General features: G+C 35.7%; 1 protein-coding gene across 8 annotated transcripts in view; it reads left to right on the top strand.

Annotated features, from left to right (window-relative positions):
- The window catches only part of R3hdm1 (R3H domain containing 1), a 129,058-nt gene that overhangs the window by 40,545 nt on the left and 62,416 nt on the right, over nucleotides 1-26,097 (top strand). For 4 of the 8 annotated variants that reach the window (XM_027417747.2, XM_027417742.2, XM_027417745.2 and 1 more), the window contains exons 4-10: nucleotides 7,103-7,144; nucleotides 7,642-7,731; nucleotides 12,871-12,985; nucleotides 13,832-13,910; nucleotides 21,935-21,994; nucleotides 22,078-22,218; nucleotides 25,969-26,077. In XM_027417747.2, coding sequence (XP_027273548.1) covers nucleotides 7,103-7,144; nucleotides 7,642-7,731; nucleotides 12,871-12,985; nucleotides 13,832-13,910; nucleotides 21,935-21,994; nucleotides 22,078-22,218; nucleotides 25,969-26,077 — 636 coding nt within the window. Of the gene's footprint in view, nucleotides 1-7,102; nucleotides 7,145-7,641; nucleotides 7,732-12,870; nucleotides 12,986-13,831; nucleotides 13,911-21,934; nucleotides 21,995-22,077; nucleotides 22,219-23,836; nucleotides 23,970-25,968; nucleotides 26,078-26,097 lie in introns of those variants that run through there. The other 4 variants (XM_027417748.2, XM_027417746.2, XM_027417743.2 and 1 more) reach the window with 3 other exon arrangements.

Genomic DNA, 26,097 nt, shown 5'->3' with positions numbered 1-26,097 from the left:
CTTCTGCCTAACTTAAATGGTAATTTTTAAGAAGTCAGGAGACATTACATTTTTCCCAGTCATTTTTAGTTAAACTATGTTTAAAACAAGAAAATGCCTTCTCTAATCATTATGCTTGTTAGCAATGCACCACTATTCTGATTCCATTAGATAATATTTACAGAAAGCTTTTTGCATTTGTGATTAAGCTAATAAGGATCTGGGCTGGAAAAATGGCACTTGCTGCTTTCCCAGAGAACCGAGGGGTCTGTTCCAGGTACCCATATGGTTGCTCACAACAATATAACTCCAGTTTCAAGACATTGACACCTTTTCTTCTTTTGCTTTTCTTTCTTTCTTTCTTCCTCTCTTTCTTTCTTTTTTTTTTTCTTTCTTTTTAAATTTTTTTGTTTTTTTGTTTTTGTTTTTCAAGACAAGGTTTCTCTGTGTAGCTTTGTAGACCAGGCTGGCCTCGAACTCATGGCTGCCTCTGCCTTTGACACTCTTACTAGCCTCTGTAGGTATTCGGTATGCATGTGGCATATAGGCATTACATATTGGCAAAACATACACATAACTTTTTAATTAAAAAATGACTTCAATGTAGTCTCTGTATTGTATCTAATGTACATTCTCATGGTCATGCTTACCAATAACTGATTAACTCAGATAACTGAATTTCTACCATGTCTGTGCTTGCTCTGAGAAATAATCTGAGGAGTATTCCTGAACCACACCAAGGCTCAATTAGACTGTAGGAAAATTTCAAACCCATGGTTTTGCATATACTAGGCAAGCACTCTACACCTCCAAATCAACACAAGTATTTATTAAAAGACTATTTATTCCTTGTACTGAATGAACATGTTGTTTACCATATTGTGGTGATATTTTGTTTATGATCTAACTGATAAAGCTTGCCTGAAGATTAGAGTATAAAGCTAGCCACACTAGTTAGCCATAGGGGCCAGGCAGTGGTACCGTGCACCTTTAATCCCAGCACTCAGGAGACAGAGACAGACAGATCTCTGTTAATTCAAGGCCACCCTGGGCTACTCGAAATTGATCCAGGCTAGAGAAACAGAGCTCACACAAAGGTGATCTCAGCACGTGGATCCCATGCCTTTAATCCCAGTACTAGAGAGGAGTATAAGGCCGGAGGAGACAGGAGAGCAGTCCAGACTGAGGTTTAGTGGAGACAGATGTAGTCTGGAGATGCAATCTGAGGACAGGATTGCCCCTTCGGTCTGAGCATTGGTAGAGGTGAGTACTCTCATGTGGCTGGCTCCTTTACTTCTCTGACCTTCAACATTTACCCCAATATATGACTCCAAGTTTTTATTATTAAGACCAACTAAAATTCATGCTATACCATATGTTGTACTATACAGTTTATTGAGGAAGATGTATATGGAATTCATTTTTTTTAATCCACCAAAGTCTCTATAAACTGTGTCTTCAAATGTTTCCTTAGAAGTTATTTTGTACAAGAATGATGATTTTTTTTTTTAACAACTTTTAAGACCAGGTACCTGGCAAAAGACTTGTTATATCTTATCAAGATCACTATAAAACCAACCTAAGCTACTTAGTGAGGCCTGTCTTGAAACAATAGTGTGGCTCTTTCCACATTTTGTTAGTGACTATTATGTGGTAAAAGAGATTGGTTTTTGTTAATACACAGTGTTACGGGGTACCTGAAGAGGAAAACTCCTTAGAGACCTGAATAAATCAACTGCTGATTGGACTGTCCCAAGCTGATTAGTGGGAAGCCGCCCTGACCTCCACTTGGTTTGAGTTTTTAAAGATAATTGTGACATATACAGAAAGACACCCTTGGAAGTCTGCAATAAGCAAGCATTTTTTACAGAAGCATTGAGATAGCAGTTAAATGGTCAAGCAGTTAACCTTTAGCTTAGGGTCTTGTATAGGAGTTTAGGACTGGTCCAGAGACCAGTTTACCTTAGGATTTTAGGGCTGTCCAGAGACCTTTATCCAAGATAGTTTTAGCACTTAAAAGTATTTTTAGGAATACTTTCATGAGATGGCATAACTATAGTTCAGTAGCATATACAATAGGCTTGTTTTCAGGGTGCATACATTTTATCTGATGTGTATGACTTTTCCCTCACACATAGTACCAATTAAACCAGGAAGTTAGTATAATTGTATCTGTAGTAAACCATTTGGTGAGACTCTGACATTGTACTCCTCTGAATTACTTGCAGTAGATTGAGGGAACAGGTAAGAGACAACAAAGTAATAACAATCTCGAGGCTGTTAAGAGAAACTCAGGAAGCTACTCATGGTCAGAAGTCTGAAGTAGGAGGATGTGGTGTTCCAGGTCATCTTGGCTACATTTGAAGTTTAAGTTTAGCATAGACTAATCCTTTGTTAGAGAAAAGAAAAGGCAAAACACCTTAAGGCATACCTGAGAGTGGTAGAGTAGGCAACAGATTTCTTAACTGATGAAACAAATGCAAAGTATAGTATTTGTCAGGTCAAGTCCAAAGGAAGTTGGCTATCTGTTGTACCTGTTAGCATACCAAAGCACATGCTGGCCTTCAGGGTCTCTCCATGTCACAAGTACCTATTAACAGAGTCCATGCTGGCATCCTGGCATTCTTAACTCTTCTCCAGCTCATAGACTTTACTTCCTCAGCTTTTCATTCTACTATAACCCTACTATTTCATTATGTGTGTCTTCTCTTATTTCCCTCTCTCTTGCCTCTCTCTTGGCCTTCTTTTCCTGAACTCTCTTTGTCTGTCTTTTGCTCTCTGGCTTGCCTGTCATGGCCAGGTCCAGTCAAGTCTGACCTTGTTTAGTATACTATTTTGTCTTTCTGCTGTGGACTCTTGCAGTTGCCTCTGGCTTTACTCTCCCTCAAATCTACAATCAAAGCCTTGCCCTCAACCACACCTTGAAGCAGCCATGTCCTCCATTTATGCAATATTATCTTTATTACAATCAATTGCTATTATCAGTTACTTATGAGCTAAAACACAGCTACACGGCTTCTCAAATTTACCCCTTTGTTGTCATGCAAGATAGCTTTTTTTCTTTAGCAATAAAGCTTGTTTTTAACATGTCCCAAAATTTCAATTTCAACAGAACTTTTGTCTTTTAAACCTATTTAGATGGTATAAACATTAAACAAGTTTAACACTTTAAAACTTAGAATTCACTTTACAAAATAACATTTTATTATTTAAAGTTATTTCTGTTATTTTCAATTGATCTTGGGTTGTATACAAATCTGATGGTGGCATTTATAAGCATGGAGATGAAGAATGCTTATAAATGCTCGAGTATAGTTTTTTACATTGGATAATTTTTACATATTCACCGTTACAATGGAGAACTCTTTTGTCTTCCTTTAATATGTGGCATAACAAATCATGAGGCTGTTGAGTTTCTTTGGGAACTTTGCTTAAGTAACCAAGATAGACCTTTGGATTTTAACCTCATATTCTATGGCCGAAAGGATTATGTGATAACATTAAACTGGTGATTGTGTTTGCTTGTTGATTTGTTTATTCGTTTGATCAGCTTTCTCAAGAAAACATTGTTTGGTACGGTTTTTGTGGCCATTGTTTTGTCCTGTGGTTGTGGCGCATGCCTTTAGTCCCAGCACTCAGGAGGCAGAGGTAGGAGAATCTCTGTGAGTTCGAGGCCAGCATGGTCTACAAAGTGAGTACAAGGACAACTTCCAAAGCAATACAGAGAAACCCTGTCTCAAAAACCAAAAAAAGGGGGGAGGGGGAGAAAACATTATATTATTTTATTTTATTTTGATAGAAATTGGAAGCCTTGCATTGGTGGTTTTCACGTCCCATTTTTACCTTTAGTTAAGTACTGAAGTCCTTCTATCCTTTCACATAATTACTCGTAATCGTCTCTGTTGTACGGAAATGCCAAGCAAATTAGTAACCTGCAAGGTGTGGTCTTACTCAGTCAAAAAGTTTCACCTGTTACAGTTTATTTTGTTAATAATTGAATGAAGGCTTCTAGGTATGGTGGAGGAGAAAGCTTATTGTAGATGTGTGGGAGAGCACAGACAGAGGCAGGGACATCTGGGAGAGTCCAGAGTAGTCATGTGAGGAGAAGGAGAGGAGAAGGAAGACGAGAGATGGAAATCAGAAGCAGCAGATTATATAGGGAAGGGTGTTACGATAAATCTTTCTGCCAAAAGCTGCCTGAGCCCCACCGCCACATGTGAGCTTTACGCCAGCCGCCTGCCCGAGTTAGGCCCAAATGAATACACAGAAACTTGTATTAGGTTCAGTGCTGCTTGGCCAATGACTAGGATTCTCATCTGCTAGCTCAGTCTTAACTATCATAAATCTAAATATGTTATAAGACTTATCTTATCGGACGCCTTATTGGCGTCCCTCCTTGCTGTGGATCACATGTGCTGCTGGAGCAGGAGCAGAGGGGAAAAGAGGGCCCTTCCTGTTTCTCCTTCGCTTAAATATGAGTCTCCTTGCTATGTCACTTCCTGCCTGGATCAGCACTTCTCTACTACATTTCCCAGAATCCTCTTTGACTCCTAGTCCCATCTACTTGCTGTCTCATTGGCCAAGCAGTATTTTATTTAACAATGAAAAAGATAAACATACACAGAAGTACTTCCCCTATCAGAAGGGTGTGCCAGCCAAGAAGACCCTGTAACAGAGACTGGGGGATGCTTGGACAACCTGACAGCCAGGTCCGATTAGATATGTCAAGTAGCCCCCTCAGCCATTTGTTTTGGCTTTGAAAACTAACAATAGTAAATTACTGGTTATAAATAAAAATGACTCCCTTCATGAAATAAGTTGGTTTCCTATAAATTGAGTAATACCGGATTGGCAATTACTTTATGCTAAACACAGTATACCCATGAAAATTACTTGGATCTTCCTCAGTTTTTCTCCAAACTCTAGTAGCTGGTGTCTCCACCATTGTGTCATTAGTTTAAAACTGAGAATCCATTAAGAATGTTCCATATTCTGCACCCATTTGTTGACCTTCTTTCTATCTGTTCTTTGATGTAAACAGGATAAACTATACAAGTTGGGGTTTGTCATTCAGTTTTCTATATTCTAGTTCACTTAGTATTTCTCACTACTAGTAAGGGGCTTAAAAGAGTTGCTACATTTTTACTGTCAAAATAATGTTCTGCTAAAGGTGAAATGTGTGCTCCAAATAAATTAAATCTGTTTTTAAAAATGTTTGTAAATCAAACTGGGAGAATTCCTATTTAAAGCCAAGTCTGGCTGCCAAACTCGCAACAGAATTATTTTCTCTGCTCTGTTGTGTGTGCTGGTTTATATGGCAGATATTTTTAGTATTATTATATAGTATGTGTCTTTTACTATTTGAAATGAAAAGAAATAAGTAATTTTAAGTAATAATTGTTCTAGTACGTTACTAATGTATTGATGTATTTCACTCTAGCACTTTACTAATCTATTGTATTTGTTTCCTCTTGCTGCATAACAGATCAACACAAACTTAGTTACAATGACTCCCTGTTAGGAGCTTACAGTAGACTTATCTGGGTTTTCTGCTTAAGATTTTACAAAACGAAAATCAAGACTGTTAGCCACTCTGATCCTCTTTGAAAGAGTTTGGGAAGAATAGGCATCAAGGTGCATTCCTTTTTCAGCAGACCTGAGTTAGAGAGTTGGTATAAGGTCCATGTTTCCTGGGGTGGCCTTTTTATCTTCAGTGCAAACAGTACATTTGAATACTTTGAATCTCTCTGTCTTTTTTGTCTCAACCAAAGAAAACTCCAGCTTTTAAGAGGCTTATTGATGGGTCAGACTTACTCAGTTTTTAAATTTGTGTCTTAGAGTCAGCTGACTAGGAGATGAGCTACTTCTGCGAAATCCCTTCATAGCAGAGCCCAGCTTTGTGTTTCCTTAAGTAGCAAAGGAATGGGGAATCATTCTTGGGGGATGTCTTTGGAATTCCTTCTCCCATATCTGTATGTTGTCTATCACATATGTATGTAGGTGGAATGTGAGGTTACTGGACTAAGATTCAGGTGCTCTTGGGTTCATTTTGACTTATTTGTAACAATTCTGGACTGTGGGACCTTAAGACCAGGCAGGAACTGTGTCTTATTTCCATGTTTTAGGTGTGACTTACAGAGAGTGAAAAGCCAACTTGGCCAAGGAAAAAAAAATCCTTGAAGACCTTAAGATACAAAATTGAGGTTTTGACATTTTCATACTCTGGCCTATGTTTCTATTAGCTTCACACATAACTCTTTTGGGATGTTAGTATACATAATACCTCTCCATTTTTTAAAATGTGAGGCTTGGTAGCCTGAGGATTAGCTTGAATATATATTGTGTTTGATGCTGAATTCGCTCCCTACTACTAATGAGAATAGATGCCTGGTCCTTAACCTTGTGAGGAGCTGGATTTGAAATGATAGATAGGAAGGAGACAGAAGGAAAGAGTTTGAAATCTGTCTCAGTCAGAGTTACAGGCACTATAGGCTCAAGCACAGACTACAGCTAGTTACTTCTGTGAGTTCTCTATTGGTGTGACTAGTGATCTGATGGTTGTACTAAACATGTTTATTGGAAGTCTGCCTTCTTTCTATCTTTTCTGCTTATTGCCTTACCCGATACCTAGTGAGTAGCTTTCATTACTAAAACTGGTGGTGTGTCCTTCATGTTTTACTGAAAAGGCTCAGCAGACGAGTGATGAAAGCAGTATAGACTCTGACTCTTTGTACTATTTCAAACATTTTCTTTAGTGAGGTAGAAACTTTTCTGACTTCTGCTAATTGAAGTTGCTGAGTGGTTTGGTATGGCCACTTACCTCAACATTGGTGAAAATGTTATTATAACATACCAAAAGTAATTTATTTTACTATGAAAAAAGTCACCTTCACATATTGTGTTCATGTAACACAGAAATTTGCTGATTTGAAGAAAATGCCATTCACAGAGGGATTTAGTAACTTCTCCCAGTGTGTATCTGGAGGAATCACTATTCTTTCTCTGAACCATCTTTGATTTCTTTGTTTATTTAGCAAACTCTGAGGTCTAGGTGTATGAATTAAGAAGCAAATTTTCTGTTTGAGTGTGAAATTTAATAAAATCTTTCTTATTGTATATTCAGCGGCCCCTGCAGTCATTTGGACAGACAGGAAAAAGGTCTAAGGTATAGTAACTATTTGATGTGCTGGCATGCCAAGGCCTTCCTTCATGCTTGATGAATTCTTATTTTCATACAGCACTACATTCAGTTTAGTTTTTTTCATCTTTTGTTTGGAACAGAAAGCTTCTTTTGTTTTATTTGGGTTTTTTTTTGTCTTGCCTAGTCGCTTTTGTGCATTGCTTTTAATTATCCTTGGCGGGTTTTTTTTGTTGTTGTTCTTATATTTTAACTACGGAGAAAAATTGCTTTCTCACCATTTGTTGGATTTGAAATTGGAATTATTCCCATTCTTACTATTGCTGTAATTCTTAAAACTTCAATTGTTTATTTTCACTTTCAAGGGGGTTCTAGTGTTATTTAATGATATATCTAACTTACACATTTCATCTACTTTTTTATTCATGGTGGAAACTAAAAAGAAATTTAGACACGCTCTAGGGGGCTTTTGAATATGCCCTGATTTATGAAATGCAGTGTTAATTTTAAATACTTCTCTTTAGTCAAGCTCAAAGTTAAAGCTAGTTCGGAGCCTTGCAGTGTGTGAAGAATCTCCACCACCCCCTGCAGCAGAGATATCACAGGAGACCCAGGTAAACAACAACAAAGCAAAACAAAAATAATTTGAAGACGTGGTGGAACTGGAGACATTCTTTGATATGGGTCAATAAAAGTTGAGTGTGAATGTATTTTCTTTTATATCTAATAAATGAAACTGATTTGATAATACTTGTTAATGAAATCCAGATGAGTTAGGAAAACTCTTTACTTTAGTATGAGGCTTACAATAGAGATTCTTCTTTCAGGAAAACTTTTGAGATTTTGTAATTACCTAGGAATGTGACTTTAAGAAAATTATAAATTAGCTGGCAGTGGTGGGGCATGCCTTTAATCCCAGCACTTGGGAGGCATAGGCAGGTGGATCTCTGTGAGGTTGAGGCCAGCTTGATCTACAGGTCTAGTTTCAGGACAGCCAGGGCTACACAGTGAGACCCTGTCTTGAAAAAAGGAGGAGAAAGAAAGTTATCAATATTAAAATACTTTCAGTGATTATGTTATAATTCCCCTTTTAATTTTGGATTTTGGGAATTTACTGTGTTCTTATTGCTTCTCTGGGAACTACCCTGACTTCTGCTTAATTCTTTAGTTAGCTTGAATATATAGTAAAACCATTTTACACAAGTCTTTAGTTGTCTAATACTTCTCTATCTGTTCTTATAAAATATAAGATAGTGGGAGTCAAGCAAACTACTGAGCTTGAAGCCTATATTCTTTCTAATGCTTTGATTTTTTTTAATGTTAATAATAACTGCAGATTGCCTTTGTCTGGTGCTGTCTGCATGGTGCTTTTTGTTCTGCTTATGATCATCGGTGTGATTAACTAGTACTGATAGTGAGTGGCTTCTACTTTAGAAGAGGGTTTAGTCAACTTAAAATTAAGTTTCTAAAGAAGCAAGACAACTAGTACTTATTTAAGAAACCAGAAAAGAAAATTTTAAAAGCAAAGGTCATGGCATGTTGTACATCTTTTAAAATTGTAAATGTCATACAGGAGAGGTGGGATCCACCTTTAATTCTAGTACCCTGGGGGCAGAGGCAGAGGCAGAGGCAGGTGGATCTCTTCAAGTAGGCTGGCCTGGTCTAAATAGCAATTTCCAGGCCACCCAGGGCTGAACAGTGAGCTCTGTCTCAAAAACTTTTTGTCTCAAAACAGTTTTTTGAAGCAAATGTCAGTTGTACATTTGTTGATTCAAATAAGCATTTTCTGCTTTCCAAGGCTTAAGTGATGATCTTAAAGAGATACTATAGATACTAAAGTTATCTGTGACATGCTTATAATGTGTCTTTACAGATCACTATATTTTATTTCTCACACAAAAAAGGGGAAATTTTAAAATAAATTTTAAAATTTATTTTAGGTAGGTAATAATAAACTTTAAAATCTTTTTTGATAGTCCAGGTGTTCAGAATTCATTTGTGATTTTCCCCCATTGGAACTAGAAATGTATGTATTTAATTAAATGTATTGAGCAAAAATATTTTCCAAGGAAAGTCAGAAATAATGTCAAAATGTTTTACTGAGTACAGTTGCATTTAGATTACTTTTAAGCTAACTCTCTGGGCACTTTGTTTTACAGAATATGGTTGCTTCATATTAAGTATTGCATGGCTGGTTGATAGTGAGTTGTGGCATGTTCGGAAAGCGGAGAAAAAAGAAAAACAATTGTTCTTTGAAATAGCAATTTAAACCTTCTCTGAAGGGCTGGAGTTAAGAGCACTGGCTGCTTTTCCAGGGAGGGACCCAGATTTGATTCCCAGCACCCACATGCAGCTCATAACCATCTGTAACTCCAGTTTCAAGGGATCTGATACCTTTTCTAGTCTGCATAGCACCAGGCATGCATGTGGTGCAAAACACTCATACACAAAAACATAAATGAAACAAAAATTTTAAAGGAACTTTTTTGTTTGTTTGGAGGATTTGCTTTTTGTTTTTGTTTTTTTCAAGATGGGGTTTCTTTGTATAACAGCCCTGGCTGTCTTGGATCTTGCTGTGTAGACTAGGCTGACCTCAAACTCAAGGGATCTGCCTGCCTCTGCCTCCCTAGTGCTGGGATCAAAGGCAAGAGCCAACACTGCCCAGCTTGGAAATTTCTTTTGTAAGACTAAAGAACATGGTTGTTCATGAAGTGTGTTTTGAAAGCTCATTTCCTCATTCTGTTGACAAAATACTGTACTATCTTAGTCTTGGCATTAATGATCCAGGGAGTTTAAAGAAATAGGAAGGAGTGTCCATTCAAGAGTGTATTAATACAGAGATGTATTAATACCTTCTGAGAAAAACTGTGTTGTGATTTTTTTTAATTTTCTGTTTATTTCGTGTGAAAAATGTTGGGGGCAATGGGGCTTATCTTATGATACTGCAGAAATCTATGTAGTGAATATTCCTCTGAAAAATATTTACTAGGATATATCTTGGCTGTTAGTATGTATATTGATCATAGATTGTGTATTGCATTTTAAAAAGTTATACCATCTGTATAAGATGTTATGTCAGAATTCATTACTATGTTGTTTCTCATTTTGTCTTAAACATGATCATTTTTGTTTGATTAATAATCTCTATTGCCTCTAAATACAAAGTACTTTAAAATGAAAAAAAAAAAAACTATAAACCTCATTTTCATGCCTTGAGTTGACTAAAATTCATTTGAAAGAAAATAAGTCTTCTGCTATCTGTTCTCATCTTGATACAGTTTCCAACAATTTTTCCACATGGTGTGTTAATTTTTGGTGAATTAGTATGGCACATTATAAAAATGGTTGAGAAGCAATTTTAAGGGAGATGTCACTCGTGTGATGAGAGTTTATAATAGGGAAGGCACCTTTATCACAGATGTTCTAAACGTCATAGTAAAGAATAAGAAAATTGCAGCTTCCTATGTACATGTTACTTTTATTTATAGTTAGAAAGTTTACATTGCAACCTTTAGCATTCAGAATGGGTTTCCTTTATTCAAGTACTGAAAACAGGGTAAGCTGATAACAAGTTAGACAATAGCCTTCTCTACTAGAGTTGTAAAATGTAGTTTATCTTGATTAAGTAATTTAATATCTATAAATTAATACTTATGACTCAGATGAAATACTACAGAAGTAAAAATCTGCTAGTTATTGAAATGGTCTAAGAACTCAGTGTGGAGTCTTTTCCCCTACATACATTTCATTATCCACCTAAGCAGTAAGAAGCTTCAAAGAAGGAAAACGCCTAAATGTTCTCCTAAAACATAATTCTATAGCAATTTGCAAATATCTGAAAATTATGGGAAGAATAGAAGCAGGAAAAAAACCTCAGAAAATAAATCAGTCACAAATGCAACATACTGTTTTTTGGTTTAAAAAAAAAAAAAAAAAAGACAGAGAAGGCAGAAAGCGGGTGTTCATCATCCTGGTAGCAAATTCTAATGGGTGGCATTTACTGTGTGTTCTGAGCATGATTCTGCTACTGAACAGTATCCCCAGCCCCTGAAATTTGGAACACACATGGAAACAGTAGCTAGTAATCTTACTGTTGTATAAATAACTGAAATTCTACTAACGGTTGTTTTGAAAATAATTTTATATGTGGTGGGTAGAAGTTTAAGAGAAAATTTGTTGGCAGTGAGTTTGAGAATCCTGATGTTTGTATTCTCTGTATTACTAACCACTTCTGCTACTACTATCCAGAAAAGTAATGAACAAAAGTATGACTTGCCAGGCGTTGGTGGTGCACGCCTGTAATCCCAGCACTCGGGAGGCAGAGGCAGGTGGATCTCTGTGAGTTCGAGGCCAGCCTGATCTCCAGAGCGAGTGCCAGGATAGGCTCCAAAGCTACACAGAGAAACTCTGTCTCGAAAAACCAAAAAATAAAATAAAATAAAATAAAATAAATAACAAAAGTGTGACTTAGTCTAAGAGTAAGCCACACTTTTATCTTTAGTTGAAATGGCCTGAAGTTTATTGTTTATTTCTTGTAATTTTGTCTGAATAAACATAGCTCAACATGATCTTTGCCTTTCAGGGTATATAAATTAATTTCCTAGTAATCTCTGCTGGCTCTAAAATTGCTTTAATAACATTATTTTCAACATAAGATTATTCTCCATTTTGGTCTTTGGTATGACTACTTTATAGTTGTTACATATCAGGAAGAAACAGAATCTTATTGGTATCTTTCTAAAAAACTTTTCTGATTATATTTTTTTATTGCAAGAGAAAGAAAGAAAAAAACCTCAGAAAATAAATCAGTCACAAATGCAACATACTGTTTTTCAGTAAGAAAGACAGAGAAGGCGAAAAGTGGGTGTGCTTGGGGGATATTCAGAAAACCAAACTTGGACTAGCTCAGTTGGTAGAGTGCTTACAGCATGCACAAAAATCCTGGGTTCCGTTCCTAGTACTACAAGAATAAGGTGTAGTATTGCACATTTGTAATCCCAGCACTAGGGAGGTGGAGGCAAGAAGATTAGATGTGTGGAGTCATTCTCCTTTATATAGCAAGCCCAAATTGAGCCTAGGATACATTAGACACTATCTCAAAAAGAAACTGAATTTTTTAATTATTTTCCTGGTTGATAATTGTGGTAAGGATCTCCAACTGAGTTCTGACCTCTAGGGTGTTTTGCATACACTAAAAACTATGACAGGAAACATTTAGTTTCTCCAAAACAGTTTTAAAGATCTGTTTTAATTGATATATTTAGATAACATATTAGGTGTAGTTTTGGTTTTGAGATAGTACCTTACTATGTTCCTGGCTGGACTGGAACTCACTGTGTAGATCAGACTGTTATCAAATACAGATTATATCCACCTGCCTCTGCTTCCTGAGTGCTTGGATTAAAGGCATGCGCCACCATGCCTGACTGAACAAACGGTTTTAACCTTTTTTCTGAAGACATTTTTTAAGTTTCATTTTTGTTTGTTTGTTTATTTTGAGATGTTATTTTGAGATGGGTTTTCACTGTGTTGACCAAGCTGGCCTGTCTCTGCGTGTGAGTGCTAGTATTAAAAGGCGTGTGACACTACACCCGGCTTAAGTTGATTTCTAATTTAGAAGCTTTAATTGGATAAAATGAAAATTTCTTGTACACTTTGTCCTTCATACAGTTTTGAGTTACTCAAGAAATGCTATTACTTAATATTGAATTAGTTTATATTTTCATGGAGTAACTAATTTTTCCTTCCAACAGGAAAAAATTCAAATCCAGTTAACACAATCATTTGAAAAAGAGGAAAAGCCCTCAAAAGATGAAACAGATAAAGAAAAAGCCAGTGATAAGTTGCCCAGAAAAATGTTATCAAGAGGTTAGTAATTTATTTTTTATTTTTTGGATAAAAGTTTATTTTCATTATGAATAATTTTTTGCCCCTTGAATAACACATGTCACATCTCTATATTGAAAAGAGCATAGCAAACTGGAGGAATGATGTAATATGTACTCATTTGGCATATCATGATTATGTATAATGTTAAGATTCTCCAACCATTTACATAAATCTCAGTTACTAAGAAGAATCGTCATCAAAATCTCTTTCCAGTCTCACTCATGTTCAAATGCTAGAATCAGAGTTTGTGCTATATTGGTTCAATGCAAACAACTGATGTCATATTAAGAATATTGTTGGAAGCCCCAGAATATATCTTCATAGAAAGTTTTAAGGATCTTCATTATTGAGCACTACAGGTCAATAAAAATGGTCTATTAGTTTATAAACTCTGTTGTGTTGACCAGTATTAAATAATTTTCGAACTAAAATTCTTCCAAGTTATTGTTTCTACTTACATACGTTCAAATGAATTGAGCTTTTTAAATTTACTACAGACAGAAATAAGGAAACATGCTTTGAACATGAGAATATGATGAGTACCTGAGGATCATTCCAGAAATCAGGGTAAATTTAGTCTGACATTAAATTTAAGAATATATATGTTCATGTAGTTATATTAGCCCATGTACTGAAAATTATATGCAAGTTGAAGAATAGTGGTCATCTGCCTTCAAAAATTTCATTTTCCTACTTGTGTCTTTTTTCTTTTTCTTCTTCTTCATGGGGCATCTTATTTTACTTAAGATAGACATAATGTACAAAGGGGGAAGGGATTTGTGTTCAAACAACTTTATACTGGGTTTTTGTGTTGTTGTTTTTTAGATTCCAGTCAAGAATACACTGATTCAACTGGCATAGATCTACATGAATTTTTAGTAAATACATTAAAAAACAATCCCAGGTAAAAATTAAATTTATAAGGTTTACATTGTTTCTAGAGTACCATAATCTTACTATATATGTTTTCATTATTGAGTTTGAATATTAGGTTAAGATTGTAGCTATATGCAATATAACAAACATTTTAGTTTCTTAGGACTAAGATGTTGGTCTGTTAAATGCAGGTATATAAATATCTTTGCATTATGCATGTTATAATGATGTGCAGATCATTCCTATTCTTTAGGAATTTTCAGAAATAGAAGGTCATCAATTGAGTTGTCATTAAGAGAGAGATTTAATCATGAGTATCTTTCTATACCATCTTCCATCCAAATAAGAACTCTGTATATTCAACTCTTTATGAATACATTTTGTTCTTTCTTGTTTATTTTATAAACTTCCACTAGTTCTCACCTCAAGCGCAGGCTTTCTGAATCCTCAGGCAAACTTCAATAAATCATAAATAGTATATCATTACAATCCCTAGTATGAGGGCAGAGCCAGGAAGTTAGGTTTGAAAGTTGTTCAGGAAATAATCAAATTGGGAATTGATGATTATTTGAATATGGAATGCTACTGAGAATAGCATGTAGGTTTCTCACTGAGCTAAAGCTAGTCTTGCAACTGAGAGTGAACAGGCAGGCAAAAATAGAACAGGATGGGACAATTAAAAGGCTCACTTATCAAGGGAATGCATCAGCATTGAGTTACAGATTGTGAAGTTCTCAGTAAAGATAAAGCTTATTGGAGGTAAGATTACCCAGAGATATTTAAATAAATGATAAGGACAAAATTATCTTAAAATACTAAATTTAAAAGTAAATGGAAAGACTTGATCTCAAAATCTGACAGAAGAATCCTGAGGATATTTGGCCTAGATGTCAGCCAGAGTGTTAGAAATAATCTGCCTTCCCAGTAAGAAATCACTGGGAAGAAATTAAAAAAGAAAAGCTCTTTACTAAAAAAAAGAAAAACAAAACCCTTGACTCTGGCTGTGACTAATGCCCAAAGGAGCCGGCCTTGAATAGCAGATTTTACTAACTTATATACAAATTAAACTTATGCATTCTTGCATGCTGTCATCCTTAAATCTCTTTGGTCCCAACCCCAAGTTTCACTTTAAACAGCTTAAACAGAGACAGGAGACTCCGAGTCTGACCACTTAGTTAGATGGGAGATTTACACAGCAAAGATATTGCTAGAATTATTTCTTAAGTACACCATTGTTGTTCTTTCAAATAGTTATTACCTGGGGTCGTCTTGTATATCTTGTAGAATTATGCTTTTCTCAAGAAAAGAGCTGGGGTCTTTATGGGAGGCCAGGACTTAACAGTGACTATGCCCTTGTACTGCTCCCTTGAGCTTCCTGTTTAGACCAGTGGTTCTCAACCTTCCTAACGCTTCCACCTTCAATACAGTTCCTCGAGCTGTAGTGACCCCCAACCATGAAATTATTTTTGTTGCTACTTCATAACTGTAAATTTGATACTGTTAGGAGTTTTATGTAAATATCTGATATGCAGGATATCTGATATGTGACCTCTATGAAAGGGTCCTTTGACCCCAAAGGGGTCAGATTTCACAGGTTGAGAACCACTGTTAGAGGAATGCTCTTTGATGATGGGCCTCAGTGGTGGTCAGTCCTGGTAAATAAGCATCTGTATCCATCATAAATTTTGCTTATCTAGCTGGGTGTTGGTGACCCACACCTTTAATTCCAGCACTTGGGAGGCAGAGGCAGGCAGATCTCTGTGAGTTCCAAACCATGGTCTACAAAGTGAGTTCCAGAACAGGCTCCATAGCAATACAGAGAAATCCTGTCTCAAAACAAAACAAAACAAAAAAATTGCTTATCTAACAGACTGCTTACCTTTGGGGTGTTTGGAGGGACAGTGTTCCCTTAGTTAGCTAAATTCTAAATTCTACTTTGTGTGATTTAATGTCTCCTAGACAAATCTATTGGTAAATCCTTTATTTTTATTACATTAATTCTATCATTTTCAGTTTCTTCTACATCAATACAACAGTTTCACAGAAGATAAAACAAGAGATAAATAGATGTATCCAAGTATCCTATTAGAATGGGAAATTAGAAAGCTGCTGGCTACTTTACATTTTTTTTCCTGCAGAACTGAGTGGACTCAGAAATATATAGGAAGCTAGGAAATATATAGCTAGTCTGAGTAAGATCCAAATGGGTAAAACTTTCCCCTTAACATTTATCGAAAACAACACAACAAAACTCAGCAAGAGACATTTTCTATTTTCATTTTCATGTGATTCTGTTTTCATTTACAAATATAACAGCTTTTTGAATTATCTGCTTGTCCTTTTTAATGTGTGGTTTAATGTTTTTAATATATTCACGGGTGTTTATAGTTATCAAAGAAAGTTTTTAGAGCTTTTTCTTCAATTTTAAAAAAGGCACCCTTTCTTTAGCTGTCACTGTGTTATTAATAAAATTAATAATTACCCCCGAATTTCTAATGTGTTTTCTATCCCTGTGTTTTTTCCTCTTCTGGACCATCATTTTAATCAACTTACCAAATACATGGTCTTCATTTCATATAGTTTCCAGTGCTCACCCATATTGCAGCTTTATCTGTGCTTTTTCTTCTGTATATGGAATTTTATGTAAGCTAATGAATGGGTGAATAATTTATTTAATGCCTGATGTATAAGTTATTACTAATGTCATTGTGTCATAGAAATTTAACTTTCTGTTAAGTGGCTGAACTCTTAATGAAGGAGATGATTAGTACTTGATAACTATTAATTAAGTACAGCAGATTTCCACTAAAGGTTTCAGGATTGAGTATGTCCTAGAGAATTCTACTAGATGCTAAATATATTTTTCCAGCTAAAACATTGATTGATTGATTGATTGATTGATTGATGGATTGATGGATTGATGGATTGATCGGTGTGTGTGTGTGTGTGTGTGTGTGTGTGTGTGTGTGTGTGTGTGTGTGTCACATTGCAGCTATGTGTAGGTCACATGACAACTTGTTTGAGTTGGTTCTCTCCTTCCATCACATGGATCCAACCAGGCCTAATGGCAACAAGCTCTTTTACCTACTGAATTATTTTACTAGCACTATATTTTTATTTTTTATTTTTAGCAGTTCTGGGGATTGAATTATGGGTCTCATGCATAGTAAACTGAGCTATATCCCCAGTTCCTCAGTTTTGTTCCTTTACATCATCATTAAATCATCTCTTGTTTTAATTCTCAGACTATTAAACTTAATTTGAACTGGTAAATAATGAAGTATCTAGAATTTCTGTTTGCAAGAAGTATTTTTAGTGGCCTTACTAGCTAGTCATTATACATGTAAAGCAAGGAATGTGAAACTGTGTTTGTGAGAGTTACATTTATTTACATAACTTTATACCTTGTTGGTTTTATAGCCACATTTGAGTTTAAATGTTTTCTTTTTCTTTTTTTAATTTCATGTCCATTGGTGTTTTTGCTTACATGTATTTCTGCATGAGGGTGTTAGATATCCTGGAACTGGAGTTACAGTCAGTTATGAGCTGCCATGTGGGTTCTGGGAATTGAATCTGGGTCCTGTGGTAGAGGGGCCAGTACTCTGAACTACTGAACCAGATTGCAACATCTGAGTTTAATAAATACAATAGGTAGCTATATTGTGTAAACTAATGGAGGAGGGAACAAAACCATAAATTTTGGTAAGGGATTTTTTGGGGTTTTGAGACAGGGTTTCTCTGTGTAGCTTTGGAGCCTATCCTAGCACTCGCTCTGGAGACCAGGCTGGTCTCAAACTCACAGAGATCCGCCTGCCTCTGCTTCTGCCTCCCGAGTGCTGGGATTAAAGGCGTGATTTTTTTTTTTTTAAGTAATTTGGGTTTGCTCATGTTTAGTTCAGTGTTTTTGTAATGTACTCCTAGAAAATAACTTTGATTAGAGTAATGTTATATCACTCTTTTGTTTTGTTTTGTTTTTCGAGGCAGGGTTTCTCTGTGCAGCTTTGGAGCCTATTCTGGCACTGGCTCTGTAGACCAGGCTGGCCTGGAACTCACAGAGATCCACCTTCCTCTGCCTCCTAAGTGCTGGGATTAGAGGTGTGCGCCACCAACGCCCGGCTATGTTACATCACTCTTTCTCACATGGTGCAGAAGCTTAACGGGGGCATGAAGCATTGAGTGGGAAATAACCTGAGGGAACTTTTTTTTTTTTTCTGTTTATCTTATCTCTTTTTTTTAACATTTTTGTTTTCTGGTTGTTAAATTGCCATACTATCTCTAAAGATAGTTCTCTTAACAATGACTAGAACACTGAAAACCCACATATTATTGCTCCTTCTTTTATCTTTAAGTAGTTTTATGTCATTCTGATTGAAATCCTTGTTTTTATGGGTTTAACAGTAGCATATACTAGTTCATTTTTTAGCTTATGTCTATTACCAAAATACTTACAACCTTTGTTTATAAATTTGAAAATTTAGGATCTTGTACTACTACAGTGAATAAAAAGCCAAGTGTATAAAATTAAGACCTTAGGAAACTTACTGATCCTTATGTTTCTAATACATTCTATTAACATTGGGGAAAGTTAGTTTAAAATAATTGAATATGAAAATGATATAAAAATTACCTGCAATATATAGGTTACCATTTTAGGTAAGAAAACCCTGACTTTCTACCAGTGGTTTATAGAATTGTTAGATTTCATTTTTTCCCTCTAATTGTGGCACATTCAGCTCAAAGAACATTTGAAATATCTTCTATCAGCTATTTATTTTCTATACAGAAAACCAATTTAAGTACACTACTCTGAATTCTATTAAATAAACTGGTGCTTCATAGTTTCTGTCTTTTTAGTAAGACAGCTTATAAAATGGAAAAATTACTGAAAATTACATCATTTCAAAGTAATTTGACTCCACAAGTTCAGATGAAAAAGAGGATCTAGGGGCTGGAGCCCCTAACTCCAGTTCAACAGGATTTTGTAACTTCTGTCCTCCACAGGCACCAGGTACAAACATGGTGTACAGATACACCTGCAGGCAAAATGCATCACATAAATAAGTATTAAAAATTTAAAGAAAAAGAAGACAACAGTTAAGCAGATAAGTCTATTTCATGGGGGAGATTCTATGGAAGAAAAAGTCCTCTTATCTTTTCCTCAAATTTAATGGAAGATTATGTAAGGACTTTATGAAATATTTATTTATCCCATGCAAATTATAATTTTTTAGAACTGAATATTATATATAATCCATGTATTTATATAGTGATAACGACGATGCATGGTTTTAAAATATGAACGAGAGAGTATTAAGAGAATATAAAAGGATGCTCTAAGCAAACCTCTTAAGGAACAAGGTAGTCCAAGAGTTACTTAAGGAACAAGGTAGAACGGAGGTAGTCCTGAACGAACAGTGAGAATTTTCTGAGTTCATCTGGAAATAAACCCCAACTCATGCCCATCTTCTAAGAATATTACAGAATTTGAATTCTAAGAGCAATGGGAAACGTCTCACAGATTCAACCAAAGGATTACATAAGTATTCTACAAGACTAATATGCATGCTCCACATAGGACTAATATGCATGCTCCATATAGAACACATTAGGCCAGAACAAGGAAAATGTTGAGATCCTGATTTCTGGGGACACAGGCATGTAGAAGTGGAACCAAAGATGGTAGATAAATTGCAGCAATGACTAACTCAATAGGAGAATTACATTGAGGATGATGTGGGATTCAGTGATGTGTGAGAATTTAGGAGGCTAAGGTAGGAGACTCTTTAAATTTAAAGGTAGGCAGGATTACATAACCAAGACTCAATCTTTAAAAGCAGACAACAGGAAAACAATTTGGGCCTGATGATACAGGCCTGCAATACCAGCTACTCAAGTGGGGGCTGGGGCAGGAAAATGACAAATTCAGGAACTATCTGGATCTCAACTTGAGTCCAAAGCCAGCTTAGACATGTCAGTAAGATCTTGTCTTTTAAAAGAAGGGGGTTGGGGAATAATAGGAAAAAAAGGGGGGGGGGGCTGGAGAGATTTCTCAGTAAGTAAAGTATTTGCCACATAAACATGACCAGCAACATTTGAATCTCATCACTCTTGTGAAAAACTAAGCTTAGGTGCTACAGTGGTTAAGAGCAATTGGTGGGACAAGAGTTTGGTTCCCAGGATTCAAATAGGTCTGCTTTCAGTCACTTGCCCCAGTACCCCTTCTGGCTTCCAAGAGCCTCCACAGACTTGCATTCATACAAACACATACATACAAAATCTTTTTTGTTGGTTTGTTTTTCATTACAGGGTTTCTCTGTGTAGCCCTGGTTATCCCAAAACTCACTCCATAGACCACTCTGACCTCAAACTCACAGAGATCTGCCTGTCTCTGCCTCCCGAGTGCTGGAATTAAAGGAGTGTCACCATGCTTGTCATAAAGTCTTCTTTAAAAGTAAAAGAAAGAAAACTGGGCATTCGTATAATCCCAGTGCTGGGAGGTGTGGACACTGGATAATCTTAGGGGCTCACTAGCCAGCCTAACAAATCTGAGCTTCATGTTCAGTGAAAGACTGTCTAAAAATAATAATAACAACAACAACAACAACTTAAAAAGTCATAAAGAAAGACAACCCAGCTTGAATTCACTCTGATCATGCATTTCTATATGTGCACGCCCACATGTGTACATGGACACATGTGTATACATACTTCTCTCTCAAACTTTCCTGTCACACACAGACACATAGGATGTAATCAACCTTAAATTCTCATTCTGTCATACCACAGTAAATAGAAGGTGGTCCCTTTTATTAAGATGAGGAATAGCAAGAAAGAATCAGCTCAGAGGGCAAAATTGAATATTACTAGAATTTGCTTAAAAATGAACTCTTTGGATTTGGGTTTGAAATTGCTGAACTATTATAAGCATAGTTTTCTCTTTTTGAAATACATATATATATATTTTTTTTTTTTGTTGAATAAATGAATAGACTAAAATGTATTATTCAGTTTTACTCTAAAAGATATCATTCAGTTTTATGGGACTTGTTTTGCAGTGCATGGGGAGGATCAAACTCAATATTGATGCACAGACATTTGGGTGATCCAAGAAGCAGATACCAGCTCTTGTGTTAAGTTTTAGGAAGTTCTTCTCTGTAGTATTTATTTCAGAGAACTCCTTGGGCCTTACTTTCATGATCTTAAAATCTTTAGAAGACAGTCTGAAAGCTATTTCTAGCTTTAAGTTTCTGTGAGATTTTTTTGTTTTGTTTCCCACCTGACATGAAATCTGCAGTTGGGGGAGGAAAACCCTAAAGCCGTATTTTCAGTGTATATGAACTAAGATGAACCAGGCAGTGGTGGCGCATGCCTTTAATCCCAGTACTTGGAAGCAGGGGCAGGCGGATCTCTGTGAGTTCAAGCCAGCCTGGTCTACAGAGGGATTCTTGGACAGCCAGGGCTGTTATACAGAGAAACCCTGTCTCAAAACAAAAAGAACCAGTAGGAATGATTCCGTTGACTTGTTACAGCCTAAGTGCCCTGAATAAGATCCTAGTCACTCAAAGGAATGCATGGAGATATGCACTTGAGTACTGATTCATTATAGATAGTGAATGCCTTTGCTTCATTTTGATTTTATAAGAAATTTTCTCACAAATCTTAAAAATACATAATGGCAACTTACAGAATGAGGAATACAGAGCATTGAATTGCCTCAGGAGTATTCATTACTATCAATAGCATCTCATGTTCTTTAGAGCACTGTTTCTGTGGAGCTAAGGTAACATAGTTGGCTCTTAGAATGTACACTGCCCTGTCCACATTAGTGTATATGGAAAACTCTACCTAACAGGTTACACTGAAAAAAAAAAATCATCTTTCATTCTCTTAACTTTTCTATTTTAGGAAGCTTATAAATACACTAGCATCAAGATTGTGATATTTCTGTTGTTTCTAGGGGGAAAGTAGATATGTAAAATTCACAACCTGTTGACGTTTTATCATTACTTCGTGCTAAGTTTTACATGTAAGAATCTCCATACTTTCTTTCAGGGACAGAATGATGCTGCTGAAATTGGAACAAGAAATTTTAGATTTCATTGGTAATAATGAGTAAGTTCTGACATTTAACAAGAAAAGAAATTGTCATTATAATTCTCCTTGACATAACTAAATTAGGTGTTGTCTTCCTTCAGGTCCCCACGTAAGAAGTTTCCCCCAATGACATCTTACCACAGGATGCTGTTACACAGAGTGGCTGCCTACTTTGGATTAGACCACAATGTTGATCAGAGTGGAAAGTCTGTCATAGTGAACAAAACTAGCAACACAAGAATGTAAGTATCCAAATTATGTCCTGTGGACTAATACTTGCCTTCCTACAGCACCTTGCATTTGTGGTAAACTCCATGATAACTTTGTGTGATAGAGCCACAAAGTACATTTATCTCGCTAGGAACAAAATGCATACCTGGATTCAGACAAGGAAGATGAGTCTTGTGTTAGGCACAACAACAATAACACAACATCGGAGGACATATTATCAGCCATGTGTGACAGCCACTCTCATAATGAATTTTTAAAGTTAATTTAGGTATCCATGGCCACCTTCAGGAAATTTTGTTTAAATAATTATAAAAAGAAAAGGCATTGTGGAGATTTTGACACCCTCATATCAGTCTACCACTTTATTATCATTTCCAAAATACCGTTTTGTTTTGTTGGTTTGTTTGGGCTTTTTCGTTTTGTTTTGTTTTCCCTTTTCTACCTCAAATCCAAAGAAACTGGAACTCCTGCTTAGTGTGGTGTCTTCCATACTGCTGTTCCTTTCTTGGGCCATATCTGATTGCTGAGGAAAATTTTTAAATTGTTAGAAGGAGCCCTTTGTTTTAAAAGTAATTGCCTTTTAAAGGCCATTTAAAAGACTGGGCTTACAACTCAGTAGTGTAACACATGTCTAGCAGTGCTCAAGGATCTGGGCTCAATCCCTTGAGTTACAAAAAAAAAGTCCTGTACTCTCATTCTCTGTAACACTGGGATTATAGGCCTGTGCCAACACACATGGTACATAAGTATTCTCTGTATCATTTTCATTTATGGTAGAAAGGGACCTAAGATGATAAGTATCAATCAGTTTCATTCTTCACTTCATTATTATTTCTGCCTTTCCTCAGGTCAGTTATCTCTCAGAGTCTTGTCTATGTATCATTCATTTTAAATGGTTATATTTAATTCACCTAGTCCCTTCAATTATCATGGCCTTTGCCAGTATAGCTACCATATTACTTGCCAAAGCAAAATTGATGCTCACCAATTTCAGATAGTCTTTTGTCAACTAAATAGGTGATTTTCATATTTTAAATGATTATTCCTATAATAAAAATTAATAAAAGTAGTTGTCTTGGATGGAAAATCCTCATTAGTCCCTGAGGATTATTAGAATATAAAAATCTGATTTAATTTAATCATGTCTATCCATGAATCTTATAGAAACATCTTTTATCAATCTTTTCCCTGTTAATTATATAGTGTCTAATGTAGGACAGTATTCACTAAGATATAGGTGAAACAAAGTGGCTAGAACTTTACTGTCTTTAACCAGTACCTTTCAACATTACTCAGAGCTGCTGGATGCCCAAACACATGAACATTAGCAGGCATTTTGACTAACATTTTGACTGACAACTCTCTAAGGTTTTCAATACAGTGTAACTTCAGTTATTTGAATTCTATGATGTCAGAAAAGTTTTAGGGTTTTGTTTGTAAAGGTAATCAAAATTTAGCCAAGCAGAGATATTTATGAATTATGGGTTATTGTAATTATAACTTTCAGATCATTGAAGTTACACTGTATTCTTACTTTATATCTTCTGGGATCTGAAGAAGGTTGTAAATCAGAAAACCTTAGAGATCTGCTCCACATTGAATAAAAACAAACTTACCTTTTCCTCATAGGGAGATTACCCGCTCCAGCCTTGAACCAGTGGTGTTGTGGATGTCAACAACCGGGTGTCCACTGGGGTGTCTCAATGGAGCGGGAAGTTGCCGATTGCAGGGCAGTAAATTCAGGCATCTTTAAAAGAAAGAGGTAAGACAGTCTTAAGGTTAGCTGAAATGCCTGCCATATTTTGTGTGGGAATCCAGCTGTTCTTAGAAAAGTTGCCAGGGCCTTGGTTAAACCCCAGAGTTCACTTTAGAATAAGAGTCCTAAATACAGATACCTCAAATAAGAAAATGTGACTTTTCACAGCTATAGCTATAGGTAATAATAGTAAATGAAGCAATAATATGACAAATGGCATACTGTCATGGTCAGTACTAAATACATAACCTTTAAATTCCTAAAGAAAACAGACTTCTCATCATTTTGGTCCTGAATCATTGTGCTCTTACCTTCTCCTTTACTTTGGTATGGATTTTTTTTTTATCTGCTTTGTTTCACTCATCATTTTACAATACATATTTTTTTCATCTTGCTTAGATAATCCTCATCTTTAAATCTCTTTTTATATAATGTACAGGAGTCAGCTATAGTGGTTTATCAAAAATTTGGTAGATTGAGCTAAGTGTGGTGGCACATGACTTTAATCCTAAGACGTAGTGGATAGAGGCAGGGGGATCTCTGTGAAATTGAGGTCACCCTGGTCTACATTGCATGTTCCAGACCAGCCAAAGTTACACACAGTGAGACCATAACACAGAAAGAAAAATTATTCGCTAGATTGCAACAAATATTTATCCATGTTTTTTGGATTTGTTTATAATGAAATATCTGGTCTTGGCTTGCTGAAATGTCATTGCTTGGGTTTATGATTAAAATTTATTGATTGCCAGGCATAGTGATGTACACCTTTAATCCCGGCACTCAGGAAGCAAAGTCAGGCAGACTCTGGGAGTTAAAGGTCAGCCTGGTCTACAAAACAGGTTCTGAGCTAGCCAGAGCTATACAGTGAGACATTGTCTCAAAGAAATAAAATGTATTCTCATATTGCTTATAATATATGTACATATATTATACATGTATAAATACATATTTAAACTATACTTAAAATATATTCTATTACTTATATAAGCATGTATAATATATAATTTATATATATATAACTGTATAGGGAATTCATTAAATTTTTCTAGATGCATTAAATGTTATATAATAATGTTATATTTTAAAAGAGTAATTCCAATATAAAATGGTAATAAGTCACAGAATACTGGTTGAATTAACTGTTGAAGCTGAGAATATATTAGCAGTGGTCAATTTTAACATAAGGTTAATGTCTAAAGTTCATAATCATTTATCTGTCTTCCAGGTCTTAGTAAAACTTGCAGCATTTGTAATCTGAAAAAAAAAAAAAACAATATGCTACAGAATACATACTAAACTTCACAGTCATTGCCTTAGTTTCAGTGTTAATCTCTACATAAGAGCTTACCTTTTCTAACCTGTTTTAGTTAGTATAAAACAAAGCCATGCCCTGAAGTCTCTTAAATTTTAGTTAATTCAGTCCAAAATACTTGATTGCTTCCATTTTATGCATGTGATACAATTCTTGGTCCATGCATAGACAGGATATCAGCCTTGGGGTCTGACCCATGGTCTCCAACTGTGGTTTAGTCATGTGTTAATCCTTTGACTTTTTCACAGGTGCTTTAACTTCTTGAGGTCAGTTACCTCAGTATTTACTGTAATGACAGAGTTCTACTGGGTGCTCTTCCTTTACTATTCATTTCAACTTTAGAACAACCCTGTAAGGTAGATGCATTATATAATTCCCATCTAACACATGGAAAAAATTGGAAGAAAAGGATTAAGTACTTATGTATATTTTAAAACCGGTACTGTATTAAAAAGCTAAACTTAAACCCAGAGCCTATGCTGTTTTTAAAAAAGCCTTTACACTATCCTCTAAAATAGTGTTTTCTCCTGAAAATCTTACTGTGAAGTGAGATAATAGTAGTGTATCTTAAGCAGGACTGATAAATAGCAATATTACTTTTTATTAACTTGTATAAATTATTATTTCACTTTTCTATAAATACTGTACATTAAATTTTTTTGTCCCTTTGTCTTGTTTCTTTTTTTGCAGACCTGATCAGAAATTTAATGAACATATTAAGGATGATAGGGGTGAAGACTTTCAAAAACGATACATCCTTAAGAGAGATAATTCCAGCTTTGACAAAGACGATAGCCAGGTAATCTTGAGAAAAAAAGC

The sequence above is a fragment of the Cricetulus griseus genome, chromosome 5 (assembly GCF_003668045.3).
Source record: "Cricetulus griseus strain 17A/GY chromosome 5, alternate assembly CriGri-PICRH-1.0, whole genome shotgun sequence".
Lineage (NCBI taxonomy): Eukaryota > Metazoa > Chordata > Mammalia > Rodentia > Cricetidae > Cricetulus > Cricetulus griseus.
Note: the sequence above shows the minus strand (reverse complement) of the source record. Positions and strands in the feature narration are given on the sequence as shown.